At 33.3% G+C, this 22,573-nt stretch overlaps 1 protein-coding gene and 1 long non-coding RNA gene across 2 annotated transcripts in view; one reads left to right on the top strand and one right to left on the bottom strand.

Moving 5' to 3' along the window:
- The window catches only part of LOC126881285 (splicing factor U2af 38 kDa subunit), a 31,697-nt gene extending 22,031 nt beyond the window's left edge, over nt 1–9,666 (top strand). Inside the window, exon 5 of the mRNA XM_050645482.1 lies at nt 9,311–9,666. Coding sequence (XP_050501439.1) covers nt 9,311–9,467 — 157 coding nt within the window. The 3' untranslated portion in view covers nt 9,468–9,666. The remainder of the gene's footprint in view (nt 1–9,310) is intronic.
- Nucleotides 9,667–10,821: 1,155 nt separating this feature from the next.
- Nucleotides 10,822–12,688, bottom strand: LOC126881286 (uncharacterized). Its single transcript, XR_007696782.1, has 2 exons — nt 12,330–12,688; nt 10,822–12,127 (listed from the first exon to the last, which is right to left on the bottom strand). It is a non-coding gene; the product is annotated as an uncharacterized LOC126881286 (long non-coding RNA).
- Nucleotides 12,689–22,573: the final 9,885 nt, after the last annotated feature.

The raw sequence follows: 22,573 nt of genomic DNA, 5'->3' as shown, positions 1-22,573 counted from the left end.
TTTGTAATTCCATCTTCAATTTACCCTGCACTTCTCGTAGACTATTATCGATAAGGTAGGGTTGTCACTATTTTGGGTCGCACCCAAGACTAATATTAAAAGTGACATTCGCCACTTAAACCTAATTTCAGCCCGTGAGTAAAGGACTATTACGGTAAAGTAATGGGTGTTATTATCTATTCAAAAATAGTGAATAATGAGCATGTTATTAAACGGTCGTAGAAAAATTTGATTTATTTCCAGTTAATTTTGATTTAAACCTCATTCTAGATGTATTTTCTCTTACTTTATTTCTACACACAGTACACGGTGTTTGCTGTATGAAGGTTAAACGCATTTCGCAAATAGGCGAGGGTAATAAGACAAAAATATACCCTTTTCGTGACACTTCAGCAGCCAGGGTACTGAAGCGTTTTTTTTCGACAGATAATACCTATAGGAACAAATTATAACTATTTCCTGCGTAGGATCTGGCGGCCATTTTTATTTATAAACAATTAACTGTCAAAAAATGGTATTTTCCCCCTTTTTTTTTCAAATCAACGGAAAACAGTGAAACTTATGATTTTTCTAGTACAAATATCTTCGAGATTATGGAAAAAGCTTTAAAATGACGTATTACAATGTTTGATATACTCATTTATTGTTGATATAATTGCGAAAAAAGGTCGGAGTTGCAAAAAAAATTTTCTCAATAACTGTTGTAAAAATTAGTGTACAGCTTTGAAATTTTTGTCAAATGAGGGTTCTTTGGTGCTTAATATGTGATAAAAATTTCAAAGCGATTCATTCAATTGTTTAAATTTTATTCAAATTGTTTATCCCAGAGAGCATTTTTTTTTGCAATAACGTAAGTCAGAAAAAAATGGCCTTAGAACCATTCCACAGGTGTCAAATGAAAGAGCATGAGCTACATATTTTCAGCATGGTTTAAAAAAGTGAATAAAAAATGCATTTATTAGTAATAAATAATTATGCAAAAGTATCGTCAATTTTTTTTTATAAACTTTTTGAATAACTTTTTCCAAAAAAATTAACTTTTTTACCCTGTTTTAAGTGCACAACTACCAAGTAATGTTATCTATATCATAATTAATAAAAAATTGTAATAAATATGTATAATTTCTTATATAACAAAATAAAAAGTTTATAAGGAAAGATTTACGATACTTTTGCATAATATTTATTACTAATAAATGCATTTTTTATTCACTTTTTTTAAACCAAGTTGAAAATATAGCTCATGCTCTTTCATTTGACACCTGTGGAATGGTTCTAACATCATTTTCTTTTGACTTATGTTATTGCAAAAAAATGCTCTCTGGGATAAACAATTTGAATAAAATTTAAACAATTGAATGAATCGCTTTGAAATTTTTATCACATATTAAGCACCAAAGAAGCCTTATTTGACAAAAATTTCAAAGCTGTACACTAATTTTTACAACAGTTATTGCGAAAATATTTTTTTTTGCAATTCCGACCTTTTTTCGCAATTATATTAACAATAAATGAGTACCTATATCAAACTTTGTAATACGTCATTTTAAAACTTTTTCCACAATCTCGAAGATATTTGTACTAAAAAAACCATAAGTTTCCCTGTTTTCCATTGATTTGAAAAAAAAGTGAAAAATGCCATTTTTTGACACTTAATTGTTTATAAATAAAAATGGCCGCCAGATTCTACGCAGGAAATAGTTACAATTTACAGTACCCTGGCTGTTCAAGTGTCATGGAAAAAACCTTATAATCCTGGACTAAAAGCACAGAAGTGTTCGTCATTCTGTATACTGCCCGTATATGGTATACTGTCTATGATTGACAAATGAAAAATAATAAATAATCTATCGGTTTAGAGCTTTATTAAACATAAAGGAAGTGTTGTACTTCCTTACTCTAATGGCATACTACTCCTCCGTAATCTTCCAATGGCACTACAGGCCAAATTGACCCTTGGTCTTCTGTAATTTCTGCCCCCAATATACGTCTGCCATTATGCTCTCCCATCTTTTACGAGGCCTTCCTTTTACATTATTTATAATTAACTGGCTAATAAGGATTAACATAAAAGATGATCTCAAATAGTCCAAGTAATGAAGCTTAAAATAGGACAAAACCTCTCAATTTTTACATAATGAATCGATTTGCATGAAAATTTGGAATTAAGTTCACCTACTTCAAAATCTATATTGTGCTGACGGATGCTTTTTATTTTTTAAGGGTGAAAACTACCCCTAATTTCTCAAATTTGCTCAAAAATGCTTAAGGAGGAAAAATTTTGATTCGGATTATTTATGTAATAATGGTTTGATATTCTTAATATAATTTCTGAGTATTTCAACCCTTAAAAATTAATTTTTGAAGGGTGAAAACTGCCGCTTATTGCTACAACCATAAAAAGCTTAAAAAGAGTGAAATTTGTTCAGATGCTGTTTAATACTCTATGTTTATTGACTATTTCGACCTTTTTAAAGTTCATTTTTAAGGGTGAAAACTACCCCTAATTGCTCAAAATTGCTCAAAAAATGCTTAAGGAGGATAAAAATTTGATTCGGATGATTTATGTAATAATTATATTCATTTATATTCGTTCCGCCTAAAATTTACGGATACACGCATACACAAATATGTATACGTATTCGTATGTGTTATATAGTTCCATGAGTCGAGTATGAATCAATGTATGCGTACATATAAGTTTCTAAAGTACACCATACAAAAAACACCGCTAACTTACATTATTATGCTTCCAAAAGAATTTCTCCATTTTTTTTCAAAAAAATATTTTTTAACCGTAACTTTTTTATTTTTATCTTAGAAAGTTTGGCAAAAAATAATTTAGTAGGTTTTAAGAAGATCTATAGGGCTATTAATATTAAATCCTTTTAAAACACTCAGTAGCAAAAAGAGGCGACTTTGAAAGGGTTGGTAATGGTGGTTTTTGCACGTTAGAACAAGTTTTAATTGTCAATAATAGCTCACTCAATTTTTGCCGTAGAAAAATTTTTTACAAGCCAAGTTCTTGGAAATTAAACAGCCTACAATTTCAGATGGAAACATTTTTTCGTATCTCTGATGCTAATCTTTCTATTCTGAAGAAAAAAAGACATTTATTATCAAACTACAAAAATTCGTTATTCGCTTTTAACTCCAGTTTTTTTTAAACTAATTCTAAGCTAGTCAAACTTCTAGAATCTATTAATAATATATAAAGAAAGAAGACTGAATAAGGCCAATGACTAAAAACACCGCTAACTTACATTATTATGCTTCCAATTGGATTTCTCCATTTTTTTTTCAAAAAATATATTGGTTTTTTAACCGTAACTTATTTAAGGCTATTATATATAAGGCTATTAATATTAAATCCTTTTAAAATTCTCAGCAGCAAAAAGAGGTGACTTTGAAAGGGTTGGTAAAGGTGTTTTTTGCATGTTATTACAAGTTTTAATTGCCAATAGCTCACTCACTTTTTGCCGCAGAAAAAATTTTCGGCAAACCAAGTTCTTGGGAATTAAATAAGCTACAATTTCATGTGTAAACATTCTTTTGTATCTCCGATGCTAATCTTTCTGTTCTGAAGAAAAAGTCATTTTTTACCAAACTACCAAAATTCGTTATTCGCTTTTAACTCCATTTTTTTTAAACTAATCATTCTAAGCCGGTCAAACTTCTTCTTCTTCTTCTTCTTCTACGGTAGTACAGCCCAAATTGAGCCTTGGCCTCCTTTAGTTTTTGCCTCCACCCTTACTTGTCTGTGGCTGCTCTTCTCCAGACACGGACTCATAAAAGGGCTTGTGCGTCGCTGTTTACTGTCTTCCCAGCGCTTTCTTGGCTTTCCAACTGGTCTCTTTCCCTGCATTCTAGCATAAAGTGCTTTTTTTGGTAGCATGTTCTCTCCCATTCTTATCACATTTCCGGCCCATTGCAATCTTTGTATTCTAATGAAGTCTGACAGCGGTGTTTCCTTATAGAGTTGATAAAGCTCGTTGTTGTATCAACTTCGGAAGATTCCGTTTTCCCTTACAGGTCCTAGTATTCTCCTCAGTACTTTCCTTTCGAATGTGTCGAGTATGTTTTTGGATGTTTCTTTCAGGACCCAGGCTTCAATAACATCAGCAACCAATAACATGCTATGGCAGTGAAGCCTGGATCCGGTCAAACTTCTAGAATCTATTAATACATAACACATACATAAAGAAGACCGTATCCCGAATGAAGTACGTGCCTCCTAGTGGCGGGATACGGGCAACAATACATTGGCTTATAGGGCAGTCCTTACAGTAGGGATCCTGGCCTATACAGAAAAATGCAGGCGGGTGTGGGGTAATATTGACTTTGGTTGCATTGGTGGTGTATTGGCTAAACGTGCAGGGCAGGGTATGGTGCTGATAGAAAAGGCATTCAGGCATCAAATGTCAAAAAAAAAATCTTTTCAGGCCATAATAATGAAAAGACCTTCTCCAACGCAATAAAAACTCATACTGAAATGATGGCATCTTCTGAGATAAAATATTCCGGAAGTAAAATGAGCTAAAAAAATCAGGATAGGGTCTTGGAATCTTGGTAATCTTACAGGTAAGAGTCTGGAGTTAGTGGATGCGCTCAAACGAAGAAGAGTTCAAATTGCTTGTATTTAAGAAACTAGGTGGAAAGGACAAAGGGCAAAAGACCTAGGTGAAGGATACAAATTGTGGTATGTAGGGAGCAGTAACACTAGAAATGGAGTTGGTATAATTGCTGATAGTGAAATGAAAGATAACGTAGTAGAAGTTGTAAGAACGAGTGATAGAATGATGTCAGTGAAATTTGTAATTGATAAAGAGGTATTGAATGTTGTGTGTGTATGCTCCTCATACAGGTCTGGGTGAGAATGAAAGAAGAGCTTTCTATGACCAATTAGGAGACGTACTGAGTGATATTCCAGCAGAGGAGAAAGTTATAATAGGAGGTGATTTCATGCACATGTGGGCCAAGCCAAGACAGGATATGAAACAATACATGGGGGATTAGGCTTTGGAACTAGAAATGAAGCTGGAGGTGACATGCTTGAATTAGCAACAGCATTGGATATGGCGATTGTTAACACATTCTTTAAAAAGAGAGAAACTCAACTTGTTACCTACAAAAGTGGACAACATCAATCCCAACTAGAATACTTCATGATAAGGAAAGAAGACAACGTGAATGCAAGGACTGCAAGGTAATAGTTAGTGAGGCAGTAAGCCAACAACATAAGCTGCTTGTTCTGGACATCGAAGTAAAAAAGCGAAACTAAACAATAATATCGGAGAGGACCACAAAAAATCAAGTGGTGGATGCTAAAAGATGAGAAAGAAGGTCTATTCAGGGAAAGAATAGTAGAAAAAATATGTTGGAACATGAAAGGAAGCCTTAACACAATTTGGAGAAAAATGGCCAACATTATTAGAGAGACGGCTATTGAAATACTTGGGAAAACACCCGGAAAGAAGTTTGAGGATAAAGAGACTTGGTGGTGGTCAAATGAAGTACAAGGAAAAATAAAAGAGAAGGGAAAATTATATAAAAAGTGGCAAGAAACCAGATCGGACATAGATCTTCAAAACTATATGGTCGCCAAAAAGGAAGCGAAAGCAGCAAAAGCTAAAGCAGAAGCGTATTCAAACCTATACGATCAACTTGATACCAGGGAAGGCGAAGCAAATATATGTAAAATAGCCAAACAGAGAGCAAAGAAAGCAAGAGATTTTAATCAGATTATATGTATCCGAGATGAAAATAATAAACTACTAATTCACGAAAAGGATGTCAAAAAGAGATGGATAAAGTATTTTGACAGTTTATTAAATGAAGAATTTGATAGACAGCCTGTGGAGTTAACGGAGACAGTAACAGCAAGGGTTACCAGAATAACAAACGAGGAAGTGGCTTAAGCGCTTCAAAAAATAAAGAAAGGAAAAGCAGTCGGACCAGATGATATTCCTGGGGAAGTATGGAGAGCATTGGGAGAGACAGGAATAAGTTGGTTAGCAGGTCTATTTAATAGAATTATGGAAGTTGGACAAATGCCAGACGAATGGAGAAGCAGTATATTAGTACCTGTCTACAAAAACAAGGGAGACATACAACAATATACAAACTACAGGGCTATAAAACTACTTAGCCACACCATGAAAATATGGGAGAGAGTAATTGATAGACGGATACGTGAAGAAACCGAAATGTCCGATGATCAATTTGGCTTTTTGCAGGGCAGGTCAACAACAGATGCAATTTTCATTGTAAGGCAACTGATGGAAAAATACAGGAATAAAGAGACCAACGCTCATATGGTATTCATTGATCTTGAAAAAGCATATGATAGAGTTCCTCGAGAGATTCTGTGGTGGGCACTCAATAAGACCGGAGTCCCTGGCGAATATATAAAGATTGTGAGAGATATGTATGAGGGAGTAACGACTAGTGTTAGGACAGGTGTGAGAGAGACTGATAAATTTCAGGTGAAAGTAGGATTGCACCAAGGCTCGGTGCTTAGTCCTTATTTATTCTCATTAGTTTTGGACCAGATAACAGCGAAACTACAGGGTAGCATTCCATGGTGCCTAATGTATGCTGAAGATCTAGTGTTAATAGGAAATAGTGAAAGAGACTTAAAACAAAAACTGGAACAGTGGAGACAAGCTCTGGAGGAAAAAGGTTTAAAACTTAGTAGGACAAAAACAGAGTATTTGGAATGTTCATTTAAAGATGGATTTACTACAAATAAAATGGTATCTTTGGATGGTGAAATGATTGTGAAAAGCAATAGTTTTAAGTACCTAGGATCGATATTACAGAGTAATGGAGAAATAGATGGAGATGCATGCAGTAGAATTAGGGCTGGATGGATGAAGTGGAAAGAAGCTAGTGGTGTGTTGTGTGACAGAAAAATTCCAATGAAGCTGAAGGGAAAATTCTATAAAACAGCCATAAGACCGGCTATGATGTACGGAACTGAATGTTGGGCAATGAAAAAGAAAGAGGAACAACGAATGCATGTGGCGTAAATGAGAATGCTTAGATGGATGAGTGGAGTGACAAAGAAGGATAAAATTAGAAATGAGTATATTAGGGGAAGTCTAGGTGAGGCACCAATTGATGCCAAAATGAGAGAGCATAGGTTAAGATGGTTTGGTCATGTTCAACGTCGAGACGTTAATCACCCAATACGAAGAATAGCTGAAGTGCAGATTCCTGGAAGGAGTAGGAGAGGAAGACCAAAGAAGACCTGGGGGGGACGATAACACATGTTGGTAAAGGGGATTAACATTGATATGACTCGAAATAGAATTGTGTGGAGAAATGCAATTAGGGAAGCCGACCCCGCATAGTGATAAGGCAAAGATAATGATGACATAAATAAAGAAGACCGAATATGGTCAAAATGACTAATTTTAATTAGGGTGGTAATTAGGGGGTTGTTTCCGATCACTTTTTCGTTGAAAAAAATAGTGAATGACATTGTTTTCATTATAAGTCACTTTAAATATTATATAAGTCACATTCATTTTTGAGCTCGATACTTTTCTTTTATTTTTGGAGATAGATCTTTTTAGATACCTACTTTACATTCGCTTCTATAAGTTATTCTCGAAAATGCATAATTTTTCCGTCTTTTGACTTTGAAACTACAATATTTAGCATTTGACGATTTGATAGATTTAACCTATCCGAATCAGATCTTTGCGATTGCAATGGATATGTTGACGATATTAATCATTGGTTGTTTGGATGCAAACATAATGATGTTGCAATTAAGTTTTTGATGCACAATCTGGTTCAAGAAGAAATACCTTTCCCACAAAATAATGCTTCTCTTTTATATTTGTCTCGTAGAAATTCTAAAATTAAACAAATCATCTGGGAGTTTTTAAAAAGGACTAAGAGGAAAATTTAACTTGCACTGAATGAGTCCGGTTGAATGTGTTTAGCAATAATTATTGTTTTTTATGTTTATCCTTATTATGTAATATTGTCTCCCTGTGAAAGTTCATTAAGTAGATTTTGCAGGGAGGTAATAAGAATAGAATTGTATAAAAGTTTATATTGAAAAAATTAAAAAAAAAAAAAAAAAATTATACAAAAAAATATGTATACAAAAAAAATATATAAAAAAAATTAAATCTTATTAAAAAAAAAGAAAAAAAAATAAATAAATAAAAAAAAGTATAATAAATTATAAAAAAATAAAAAAGAGAAAAAAAAATAAAAACACAAAGAGGGTGTAAACCTCCGCGGGGTTGATCCGGGTTGAAGCCTTATCGCTGTGTAAAAAAAACATATATTTATTAGCATTTAGTATTAGTATTTAGTATTAGCATGTAGTTTTTTTTGTCGATTTAATTATTTGTAAATTAATTTAAGTTGGTTAGGGCCATGAATGAGGAGTATACCTACTGGTCAATTAAATGTTTCCACTTCTACATATGTATGTATGTATGTGCGTGCATAACTATTATATGTGCGCACATGTACCTAATGTATTATGTAATGCAATGTATTATATTTGGAATATTGTAGCAAACAGTAATTTATTATCTATCGTGGCTGAATGGATCAAGTAATCCAAAGCCAATAAGGAAGAAAAAAAAAAGCATTTGACGAAGAAGAGCTAACACATATAATAAAGTATAGCTCGATTACTATTGGTCTTAAAGATAATTAAAAAAGACCGGTTTGTTTATTTTTTCAAAAGGTGCATTTTTGTTAAGTAAAGTTGTTTTGATAAAACAAAAACTTTTTGAGTTATTAGCAGAAAACTGAATAAAAAGCATTGATTTTTCGTTATAAAACTAACACTTTCGATAGCGAATAGATCTAAAACTATTAGATTTATCAAAAAATGTATGGAATATTTTTTGCTTAAAATTAATGTTTTCACCAACTTTTGCGGTCAAAATATAATAAAAAATTTCCACCCCCGAGATGGGGTGACAACCACCCCCATAGTAAAAGCGTCTTTCGGCATCATATAGATTTTTGATCCTTGGACTATCTACTACTTATTCTCAAATTTTCAAGCAAATCGATCCATTCTGTAAAAATTGCGAGGTGTAAAGCTTCGGTTCCTGGACTAGACGTAAATATTGTTTATCTGTTTGGAATTTGCTTTTTAAATTAAATATAGGTATACACTCTGACCCTTGATTTAACAATATTTGTCCTATCTCATCCTTTTTTGGTATATTTTATAGTGACTGCAATACCATAGTGTAACTGATATTTTTATCTCTAATATCAATGTTTGAAAGCCATTTATACAAATTGTCATAATTTTTTTTTTCAGATATTTGTATTCTAGAAGGAAGGGTGGCAGAGCTGGAACAGGAATAGGAGGAGGTAGATCAAGGTCTCGGTCTCCAAGACGTGCTCGTTCACGTTCCAGAGAAAGAAGAAGTTCTAGATCTCCAAAACATCGCTCTGGTCGCAGCGGTCGATACTGATTTTTAATACATTCTATAAGTATATGTATCTTATAACGTTTTTTTTTATTAATTTCTATTTCATAATAAATGGAAGTACATTTGGATTTAGTATTAAAAATAAAATCATTATTGGCTTTTTAGGTTAAATGTATTTTTGAGTGTGACTGAATTTACATTTCAGATGAAATACTTCATTTAATAAATCGTATTAAGAGTTTTGGTATTTTTGTACAGTATTTATTTCCTACCAGTACTAATGTATCCCGGTTTTCTATGGTCGATCCTCAACAATGGTTGAGGATCACTCTATAAACAAAAGCCCTATAGCGGAAAAATGTTGCAACTTTCTTAAATAAATCATATTGTCAATTGAAATTGTCAAATTGACGTATATTTCATACCTACTGTCATTGAAGAAGAAAAATTATATGTTACTCCACAATATTGATATGATATGCAATTATTATAAAAAAGTAAATTTATTAATTGTATTTTGCTTGCAGTACTGCAATTTAATAATTAATTTTATTTGCTACATACAATTGTGTATCTTTTAATAACATAACCTCAGTCTTACTTTTTTTTCTTATAATTTTTTTGGACTATGGCCTTGACAATTATCCAGCATCAGGACCAATATGATTGGCCAATATAATTAAAAGTGCGAAAAAAGTTGCCGAGCTATGAAACCAGATGTCGCTTTTCCGAACTTGCACGGTCCCAATACACCCACAACTCGAATGATTCTAGTTTTTCATTGATGCCGCATTCAAGGTCCAGCTTCCATTCCATAAAACAAAGTGGAGAATACGTAGCATCTAGCTAACCTAAGTCTTGGTTCTAATATCAAATCTCTGATGCAGAGCACTCTTCTGCTTTTGTTAAATTTTGCTCTAACCTTAAATGTAGTTTTAAAAATATGTACTGGCACTGGCAACATCTGCATATGAGACAAAATTTTATTGTACATAAAGATCTTATTTGCGTCTCTCAGGAACTTATTAATCCTGATTTTGATCACTTAGTTTCCGATGACTGTTGCGGATACTTTCCCAGATAGCAATATAAATTTGTTTCAAACTTGCAACAAGTTTGATACATTTGAAACATCAAACATGAAAGCTTGCTGCAGGTTTGCCATGGCAACTTTGCAGGCTTGCAGCAAGTTTAAATCAGACTTGCTAGTTGGAGTGTGACAAACTTGCATGAATTTTGTTTTTTCAAACTTTGTACAAACTTGATATAATAAACTTGCTGAAGGTTTGTTTTTGTTTTGTTGCATAAAGTTTGTTTTTTCAAACTTGCTTAAGGTTTGTTTTGACATACTAGCCACAATTTGAATAAAACAATGTGAATAAAAAATACAATACCATTTTATATAACTATTTATGCAGTAATCACTTAACTACAATACAATATATTGTCTAAAATTATTTATTGGAACTTACATTAAACCACTGTGGTATTCGCTGACAGTTCTGAAGCCCTACAGGAGTTAATGAACAGAATCGCAGAAGTCAGTCAGAGATACAGACTTTCACTAAACACTAAGGGCCGGTTGTTCGAACGCTAATCAAGAAGTTGATTATAATCAATCATTTATTGTAATCAATTTTCTTGATGGGAATCAAATCGCGACATGAAAAATACATGTATAACACTAATCAGTTATTGATTGTAGGTAAAACAGTAATTAAAATATAGCCGCAGCTCTTAAATTCTTAAAAATTGCTTATTATTATTATTGATTTGTAAGTAAAAACAAGAAATTAACATCAGAAAGAGTTTAATTATGTTTTATTTTAAATTAAAACCAAAATAATAAAATAAATCAGTCAACATAACCTCAAAATGCGACGTCTGTCAGAAGTACGCTTAATCAAATATAATTGTAATTAAATATTTGATAATGATCAGTTTTGATTAGCGTTCGAACAACCGGCCCTAAGAAAACAAAATGTATGATTATCTCTAAGAACAAACTGCAATTTGGACGAATCAGTGTGAATGGTCAACAAATAGAAAGAGTAAAAACATATACCTACCTTGGTAAGAACGTCAATGAAAATTGGGACCATTCTATAGAAATCAAATGTAGGATAGAGAAAGCAATATCTGCATTTCAAAAAATGGTAAAGTTGTTCAAATGTCATGATTTGTCGATACCCATAAAAGTCAGATTACTACGATGTTATATCTTTCCTATACTGTTGTACGGAGTTGAGTCGTGGACTCTCACAGACGCCACCTGCAAGAAAATTGAGGCTTTTGAGATGTGGCTTTATCGTCGAATCCTGAAGATATCTTATACCGACCACATTACTAATGAGGGTGTTTTGCTGAGAATGCAAAAAGAAAAAGAGCTGTTAATCAAAATAAAAACAGCCAAAATCGAATACCTCGTTCACATCATGAGGAACAGTGAAAGATATGGACTGCTGCAACTGGTCTTACAGGGAAAAGTAGAGGGAAAGTGAGGACCAGGAAGGCGAAGGATTTCGTGGCTGAAAAATCTACGTACGTGGTTCAACACAACCACTACAAATATTTTCAGAGCAGCAGTGTGCAAAGTACAGATTGACATGATGGTCGCCAACATCCAAAACGGATAGGCACTACAAGAAGAAGAACATTACACTCGCTAGCTTCAGATTCCGATGCTCAGTTTTGTCTCAGCTCTGAAACACATAAAAGAAATTGTTATTAAAGTCTTGCTGTGTAAACAGAATTAATATTTGCTATTAAAAGAGATAAAACATGTTAAAGTAACAATTTTTACAATAAAACCTAAAACTTATTTATAAATAATATATTATATGTTTATTTGATAGTATGTATGTAACTACAATTGGAAGCTTCGAAAAACATAAAAAAACTTACCTCAATTCCACCAAAGCAAAAAGAATACCAATCTGTACCTAATCACCACAAGCAGGTGGGTCTATGAAAAACTGAAGAAAACAAGCTTCAGCTTAGTAATTAAAGTAATAGTCTCAAAGAATTGTACGGAAAATGTTGTAAAAAAAATCAGCATAACCTCAGTCTTACTTTATCTTCTTATAATTTTTTTTGGACTATGGCCTTGACAATTATCCAGCAACCAGGACCAATATGACTGGCCAATATAATTAAAAGTGCGAAAAAAGTTGCCGAGCTATGAAACCAGATGTCGCTTTTCCAAACTTGCACGGTCCCAATACACCCACAACTCGAATGATTCTAGTTTTTCATTGATGCCGCATTCAAGGTCCAGCTTCCATTCCATAAAACAAAGTCGAGAAAACGTAGCATCTAGCCAACTTAACTCTTAGTTCTAACATCAAATCTCTGATGCAGAGCACTCTTCTCATTTTGTTATTTGCTCTAGCCTTAAATGTAGTGAAGTTTTAAAAATACTGGCAGCATCTGCATATGAGACAAATTTTATTGTACATAAAGATCTTATTTGCGTCTCTCAGGAACTTATTAATCCTGATTTTGATCACTTAGTTTCCGATGACCGTTGCGGATACTTTTGGGATAGATTTCTTCTGTTCCTTCGTATCTAGAAATTTCTTTGACGATGAGTTGAGGATCTTTCATTAGTGTTACTTCAGAAAGCTCAGTTTCTACAAATTCTAGGCATCTTCCTCTTTAATTAAGTAGTGTTCGTAAGATCATCATTACGTAGCGCTACAATTCTGGGTGGGTCCTGGCTGACTGTACAACTGTTTTCCAATTTGTTCGGTCTTCCATCAACCAAGGGTCAAATGTAATGTTCATTTTCCGGAGATCTGCTTGGATATTATCTCTCCATCGCATTCTGGGGCGCCCGAGTGGTTTTTTGCCTGTAGGAATTTCATCCCATACAGTGGCGGCTCGTGGTAATTTAAGGAGGGAGTTCAATTAAAGAATGTAATTATACGAACGGAGAATACGCGCCGCAGGCGAAAAGATGTTCTGTAAAATGAAACCTATCTTTGACCCGATTAGTCAGGATGTCACACACTTTTTTTGTTTTGTGCAGAATATAATACCTACTGAATGATGGCGCTTCTTCGGTGGTGAAGGTGGAGGCAGAAGTTACGAATAATGAAATGGCTTTGTCAAAACTGTTTAAAAATCCGTTTATTTTAACGGCATCCAAAGACCGAGATTGAAATTATAGTTTTATTCTTTGAAAATACTAAACATGGAAAACAAAATAAAGAATGTAGTTTATCACACCCACATAATCACTAAGTTCTTCTATATTGTTCAACTTTAAAACAATGTTTAAACTTTTTGTTTCTTATTGCACATTCTTGTACCAAGTTTATCTCCGGCCAAGTTAGTCCATTCTTTTTATAAGAAGTCGATTTTCAAAACTATTTGCATTTTCTTTTATAAACTTCACTGAATAAGGCTCCACCATCCTAAAAAAACTACCTACCAATATTGTATTTAATAAAATCCCACAACAGAAAATGCCAAATTGTGAGTGAATCGAAACGCTTCGCCCCGGTCTCTGTGTGCAGTGCACAAATGGTCAATGTTTTAAGATAGGAGAATCCCTGGTTCACGGATTTAAGAGCTCTCGTTCGTCTATAGGCTTACTGTATAGTGGCTGGGTTCAATTTGAATTCTGCACTTACCACGTGCATCTAGCGTAGCGGTGTTGTGCAAATAAATTATGTGATTAATAAATACAGTTATAGTCCAAGTAATGAAGCTTAAAATAGGACAAAACCTCGCAATTTTTACAGAATGGATCGATTTGCTTGGAAATTCGAGAATAAGTAGTGGATAGTCCAAGAATCAAAATCTATATCATGCCGAAAGGCGCTTTTACCATGGGGGTGGTTACCACCCTATCTCGGGGGTGGAAATGTTTTATTATATTGTAATAGCAAAAGTTGGTAAAACATTCATTTTAAGCAAAAAACGTTCTATACATTTTTTTGGTAAAATTGGTAGTTTTCGCTTTATTCGCTATCCAAAGTGTTAGTTTTACATCGAAAAAATCAATGTTTTTAATAAGTTTTCTGCTAACTCCAAAAGTTTTCTTTTATCAAAAGAACTTTACTTAACAAAAATGTACATTTTGAAAAAATAAACAAAACCGTTTTTTAAAATGTTCTTTAAGATCAATAGTAATCGAGCTGTACTTTATAATATGTTGGCTCTTCTTCGTCAAATGCTAAATATTGTAGTTTCAAATTCAAAAAACGGGAAAACTATGCATTTTTCGAGGACAACTTGTTCAAACTAATGTAACGTACTTAAAAATATCTATCTCTTCTAAATATTTATCTTCAGCGAAAAAGTGATCGCAAGCAAGCCCCTAATCACCACTCTAATTAAAGTTAGTCATTGACCTTATTCGGTCTTTTTTATTTATGTATTATTAATAGGTTCTAAAAGTTTGACCGGCTTAGAATGATTAGTTTTAAAAAAAAATGGAGTTAAAAGCGAATAACAAATTTTTGTAGTTTGGAAAAAAATGGCTTTTCTTCAGAATAGCAAGATTAGCATCAGAGATACTAAAAAATGTTTAAATATGAAATTGTAGCCTATTTAATTCTCAAGAAAAAGGTTTTCAAAAATTTTTTCTGCGGCAAAAATTGAGTAAGCTATTGACAATTAAAACTTGTAATAACATGCAAAAACCACCTTTACCAACTCTATCAAAGTCACCTATTCTTGCGAGTGAGGACTTTAAAGAGATTTAATATTAATAGACTTATAGATCTTGTAAAAACCTACAAATTTTTTTTTACCAAACTTTCTAGTATAAGTTACGGTTAAGAAATCAATATATTTTTTTGAAAAAAAAAAGGAGAAATCCAATTGGAAGCATAATAATCTAAGTTAGCGGTGTTTTTAGTCATTGGCCTTATTCATTCTTATTTATTTATGTATTATTAATAGATTCTAGAAGTTTGACTGGCTTAGAATAATTAGTTTTAAAAAAACTGGAGTAAAAAGCGAATAACGAGGTTTTGTAGTTTGGTAAAAAATGCCATTTTCTTCAGAATAGAAAGATTAGCATCAGACATACGAAAAAGTGTTTCATTATAAAATTGTAGGCTATTAATGCCTGGTTGCACCAACAGATCTTAAGCTCCAGCTTAGCTAAGCTCTACTTATAGATAGGGCCTCCTTGAATATCACTTACGTTGCACCATAATTTTAGATTCTTACCTTATTATCAATTATATCTATTATTATATTATGGTATTCTTATTGTAATATATTATAATTATACTATATTAATTCTTATGATATTCTCGACTTAAGCTTAAGATCTGTTGGTGCAACCGGGCATTAATTCCCAAGAACTTGGTTGGAAAAACTTTTTTCTACGGCAAAAATTGAGTCAATTTTAAAGTAAAGTAGTATATCGAAAAACATTGATTTTCTCTATACAAAACTATCACTTTCGATAGCGAATAAATCGAGAACTATTAATTTTATCAAAAAAATGTATAGAATATTTTTTGTTTGGAATTAATGTTTTTATCAACTTTTGCGGTCAAAATATAATAAAAAATTTCCACCTTCGAGATGGGGTGGCAACCACCCCCATGGTAAAAGCGCCTTCCGGCATCATATAGATTTTGATCCTTGGACTATCCACTACTTATTCTCAAATTTTCAAGCAAATCGATCCATTCTGTAAAAATTGCGAGGTAAAAAGCTTCGGTTCCTGGCCTATTATATTTTAATGATACTATGATATTTATGAGATTTAAGAAAAATATTTTAATGATATTTATGAGATTTTTAAAAATATGTATTTTAATGAAATTTGATTAGGTGTTCACTGCACAAGTGAACCAATGGAGAAACCGCCCCTGATCCCATACCAGTTTTGCAAGTCTCTCGTTATGAAGTCTGTGCACGTGGCCTGCCCATCTTAGTCGCTGTGATTTAATTTCTTGGACAATATCGGTATCATCGTAGAGTGCTTTTAATTCTATATTAGTTCTGATCCTGTACTGGTATGTGTTAGTGTCGTGGTGAGGTCCGAAAATTTTTCTAAGTATTTTTCGTTCAAAACGTCTGAGCTTTTCTTCGTTTGCTTTGGTCATGGTCGACGTAAGAAAGTGTAATTTTATATTTCGTAGTACACTGTATTTGCTACATAATTCGGACTACATTAGGTACATTTGCACGGAGATGCTTTGATTTCGTTTTTCACTAATGCCACATTGTTGCATGACAAAATGCTAACTTTGTATACTTCCTGACGAAAGAAATGGTTTTTGGTGAAATTAAATCTGCGAATTCATCTATAAATTAATACCTAACTCGTAAATATCAGCTGGCGAAAACATTGCCGTTTCTTCTAACGCTAAAACCACCTTTTACTACTAGTATGTACTCCGTAGCGTTACAAGCCTTCGTGTGTTTTAACCGACTCGACAACATGCCTCCATTCTCTATGTGTTGAGCAATCTCTATCCAATTCTTCACGCCCATAGCTTTTAAGGTCTCCTGATATTATCTCGCCACCAGAGTCGAGGTCGTCCACGCGGTCTTCTTCCCATACCAGCCCTAACTGTTCTTTGGCCAGGATGTCTCCTGAGAAGACTCCCATTGGAGTCTTCTGGACTTTACCAAAACCACCCCTTACTAGCTGTAAATGTAGGATCTTTGTTCAACGTTTTATTAAGCTGTATTATTTGCTGCCTTTTCCTGTTAAACTGTAGAATATTTGGCTTATACATTTTTTGAATAATTTTGAAAATGAAATATTAACGAATTCCTCTAATCTCTATCGAATGCTTGTTTCATAAGCAACTGGTTATATGTGTAAACGATTTCTCTGCAGACTCTTTCCAATTCTTCTAACATGGTGTTAATTTCGCATAGATCATTTTCTATCAAAACCATGTCATCAGTATAACTTAGGTATTGCAGTCTATCTCCGTCGGCAAATATCACTTTATGATCACAATCAAAGGTTTTAAAAGCACGCTCTAGGGCAGTTATAAATAAATATAGAAATATAGTGATATCACTCAGAAAAGTGATAATGTGCCACCCTATTTGACACGTCTTATTTTCATTTCGTTACTGTTTTCGTGTAACTTTATTATTGTCGCTGTTTCTACACGCACGGACAAAAATATTGCACATTTTGAAATTAAAGTGTGAAATACAATTTTTTGTGCTGCCCCCAGTGTAATAGGAATAGGATTTCGTTTCCGAATGTGATGTTTTGAAGTACCATATACCTACCTAAATGGTATAATCGGATTTAAAGGGTACCCCCCATTAAGATAGGCAAAATGCCCTCATTCTCAGAATTCAATAATTTTTTTAATTTTTTTACGTTCTTTGCGATTAAAAAATGAGATAACGCGGATTTTTAGCTCGCCACCCCCCTTACCCCTCCCCCCACAGCCAAAAACATAGATTTTTAGGTTTAATTTTTTTTAGTTGGGTTTCAATTGATTTAAAAATTTTAAAAAATTCACACGTGTAGCTGAGCCTTTTACAAAACATTTACATTTTTATGGACCCTTAGGTCGAGTGTACATAACCTCAAATTTTTTTTTAACTTTCTTAAAACCTATAACTTTTTGTTGGAGGGGGCTATGCAGGTCCAATTTTTTTTGCATCTTGTGTATTTTGTCAAAAGCTATCTCTCTAATTTTTTTCAGATTTTTCCGTCAGGTGCGCCATCTTGAAAAATCCCGAAAACTGTTTTTTTATGGGATTTTTAGGGATTTTCTCCATTTTATAGACTGTAACATAGATGAATTCAAGGTTTTGTTAATAGATTATGTATAGATTGAAACAGATTTATAATACTCTAGATTGCGCCTTACGATCTTAAAATGGGTGACGGTTGCGACAGAGATAAATGAGCCTATTTGGTCGATAGTCTCTTTCTAATTCAAGGGGAGTATCGACGACGTCACTATCCTACTCTGTCGTCGAGTATTTTAGATGGTTTGACAGTTCGAGCGGTTGGCGACGAGAACTGGTCGTTTGTCTTCGGACGTGGATAATCCTGGTTCGAATCCCATACCAACCTTTACTTTTTTTATTTTTAATTTAATCAATATTGCGTTTATTAGATAATTACATCTCTAAAATAAATCTATGCAAAGAAATATATAACAAATAAGAAAAACTGTGTAGGTACCTATAGATTTTTAAAAATATAAAAGCCAATGTTATTTTTTTTAATAAGTTAATGGTAGAATAGTATAGTATTAAAATATATAGTAATATAAATAGTAGAATAGAATAAATAGTAGAATAGTAATTAAAAATATTCGTAAAAAATTACCAATAATAATTAATATCAACATAATGTACCATCGATTTATTAATTGAATCGGTCATTTCAAAAACAACACGAGTCACATACCTATAGGGCTTTTCATCGATTGTCATTTGTTTCGAGCTTCTGTCATGTGTCACATAATATTAATATATCTACGCCATACGTCTTTGGTTTCTATCATTGTTATTACCGATAACGTATGACGTAGATATATTAATATTATGTGACACATGACAGAAGCTCGAAACAAATGACTGTGAATGAAAAGCCCTATTCCTAATTTGACAGAAGAGCTGGGACCGTGCAAGTTCGGCAAAGAGACCTCTATTTCTACGCTCTGTACTTTTATTCGCACTTTTAATTATAGGTTTGTTCCAACATGAACTTTTGGACGGCCCAAAAACCGTCACGAAACTACTTGTACCGTTTGTTGTGCGCATGTTCGTAATTGTATCGCCCAGTTATCGTCCCATGACGGTAAACATATATTTGTCATTTTTGTTGGTGACAGCTTGTGTGCTTTTAGTCGATCAAAGGCTCAAAAAATTTAAAGAATTAAATCCTAGTGCTCAAGTCAGTCCAACCAGCACATTATGCATTTGCCCGATTACTGAAATGATCATCACGAAACCGTCACCGAAAGATCACAATTCTTGTTGGAACAGTGGGAAGGACGATCCGATGACGATCATATTTTTGTTAGAACGGATTTTCTTTACTGCGCAGGAGCGTTACCGTTTCCTGACGGTTCTCGGTCGTGTTGGAACAAACCTTATATTGGCCAATTATAGGTTTGTTCCAACATGAACTTTTGGACGGTCCAGAAACCGTCACGAAACTACTTGTACCGTTTGTTGTGCGCATGTTCGTAATTGTATCGCCCAGTTATCGTCCCATGACGGTAATTTGGAAACCGATGTTGGAACGGTTACCTGACTGATAACTGATTTATCTATCAATATGTATTTTGTTGGTGGTATATCCAATGATAAAAGCTAAAGCCGTATGCCCTTGATATATTAATATTAGGTAACACATGACAAAAGCTCGAAACAAATGAAAATCAATGAAAAACCCTATTTCCCGATTACTGAAATGATCATCACGAAACCGTCACTAAAAGATCACAATTCTTGTTGGAACAGTGGGATGGACGATCCGATGACGATCATATTTTTGTTGGAACGGATTTTGTTTACTGCGCAGGAGCGTTACCGTTTCGTGACGGTTCTCGGTCGTGTTGGAACAAACCTAATATTAGTCCTGGTTACTGGATAATTGTCAAGGCCATAGTCCAAAAAAATAATAAGAAGAAAAAATAAGATTCAGGTTATGTACAGAAAACGTAAACAATTGTAAGTAAATAAAATTAGTTATTAAAATGCAGTACTGCAAGCAAAATACAATTAATTAAATTTACCTTTATATAATAATTGCATATCATATCAATATTGTGGAGCAATATATAATTTTTCTGCTTCATTGACAGAAGGTATAAAATATACGTCAATTTGACAATTTCAATTGACAATATGAATTATTTAAGATAGTTGCAATATTTCTCCGCGACTCGCGCACGGTCGTTTCTCGTTTCCCTTCCAAGTCCAAGTACTTGCACACCGCCAATAGGGCTTTTCATCGATTGTCATTTGTTTCGAGCTTCTGTCATGTGTCACATAATATTAATATATCTACGCCATACGTCTTTTGTTTGTATCATTGGCTATATCAATAACGTATGACGTAGATATATTAATATTATGTGACACATGACAGAAGCTCGAAACAAATGACTGTGAATGAAAAGCCCTATAGTCGAAAGATGGATGAAATGGATGACATCAAAATTGAGAGTTATATTGTAGTTTTGTTCCTAATGTTTTTACTGGACTGGTGTCGTTTTTGCACACAACGTTTATCTTAAAGGAGTCTATTCCTCTCAAAAAGTTAGTTTCTCAAAATTGTGGACTTTGCTGTTTTTGAAATGACCGATTCAATTATAAGTAATTAGACATTATTTTTATTTATGAAACTATTGTTACAATTTTTTAAAAAAGTAGAAGCAAAACAAATATTATTCACATCATTCGAATAAGGACGAATTTATATTAATAACGAATGACTTTTATTTTACTATGCAGTTCACAAATTATGTATTCCAATATTAACTTACTATACATAGGTACATTTATTATCTGCTAGATTTACTTAGGTCCATTTTTCAGATGTAAAAATATCTAATAAACACAAGATTGATTAAATAAAAATAAAAAAGGTAAAGTTGGTATGGGATTCGAACCAGGATTATCCACGTCCGAAGACCTAAGACCATGGGCCCGGATTACGTACACTCGATACGCATCGTATCCGCCATGTTTTACCGTAGCGCCTTATGGGAAAACATGGCGGATACGATTCGTATCGAGTGTTCGTAATCCGGGCCCATTTCTCGTCACCACCCGCTCCAACTGTCAACACATATTACTCGATAAAGTGGGATATTCACGTCGTCGATATTCCCCTTAAATTAAAAAGAGACTACCGACCAAATAGGCTCATTTATCTCTGTCGCAACCGTCACCCATTTTAAGATCGCAGGGCGCAATCTAGAGTATTATCACAGAATAACTAACCATATGGTTAGTTATTCTGTGGTATTATATATCTATGGATTGAAATAAATAAGTATTTAAGGATTACCAAAAATTGGGCATAACACCTTTAAACCCCCCAAAAACTATGTTTTTTTAAGTTATGTAAGGGTTTTTGCGGGCTTAATGATATTTTTTGAGATCGATACAGCCTGAATATTTTTTTTTTAATTTTTTTTTACGTTATATGGGATTAAAAAATAAGACTAATTGCATTTTTACCCCACCACCCCTCCCCTGTCCCCACAAAAAACGTCAATTTTTCTATTTTTTTTTTGTTTAAAGATGCAATTAATTTAAAATTTTTATGAGGCTTCTACAAAACATATCTATTTTTTAGAGACCCGTGTAGGTCGATTGTACCATAGATTTATAATACTCTAGATTGCGCCTTACGATCTTAAAATGGGTGACGGTTGCGACAGAGATAAATGAGCCTATTTGGTCGGTAGTCTCTTTCTAATTCAAGGGGAGTATTGACGACGTCACTATCCTACTCGGTCGTCGAGTATTTTAGATGGTTTGACAGTTCGAGCGGATGGCGACGAGAACTGGTCGTTTGTCTTCGGACGTGGATAATCCTGGTTCGAATCCCATACCAATCTTTACTTTTTTTATTTTTAATTTAATCAATATTGCGTTGATTAGATATTATTACATCTCTAAAATAAATCTATGCAAAGAAATATATAACAAATAAGAAAAACTGTGTAGGTACCTATAGATTTTTAAAAATATAAAAGCCAATGTTATTTTTTTAATAAGTTAATGGTAGAATAGTATAAAGTAATTAAGAATATTCGTAAAAAATTACCAATAATTAATATCAACATAATTACCATCGATTTATTAATTGAATCGGTCATTTCAAAAACAACACGAGTCACATATTCCTAATTTTAGAGAAGAGCAAAGAAAACTTAAATATAGTCGAAAGATGGATGAAATGGATGACATCAAAATTCAGAGTTATATTGTAGTTTTGTTCCTAATGTTTTTACTGGACTGGTGTCGTTTTTGCACACAACGTTTATCTTAAAGGAGTCTATTCCTCTCAAAAAGTTAGTTTCTCAAAATTGTGGACTTTGCTGTTTTTGAAATGACCGATTCAATTATAAGTAATTAGACATTATTTTTATTTACGAAACTATTGTTACAATTTTTTAAAAAAGTAGAAGCAAAACAAATATTATTCACATCATTCGAATAAG

Source organism: Diabrotica virgifera, chromosome 3 (assembly GCF_917563875.1).
Source record: "Diabrotica virgifera virgifera chromosome 3, PGI_DIABVI_V3a".
Lineage (NCBI taxonomy): Eukaryota > Metazoa > Arthropoda > Insecta > Coleoptera > Chrysomelidae > Diabrotica > Diabrotica virgifera.
The sequence above is the reverse complement of the archived record's forward strand: the minus strand, read 5'-3'. Positions and strand labels throughout refer to the sequence as shown.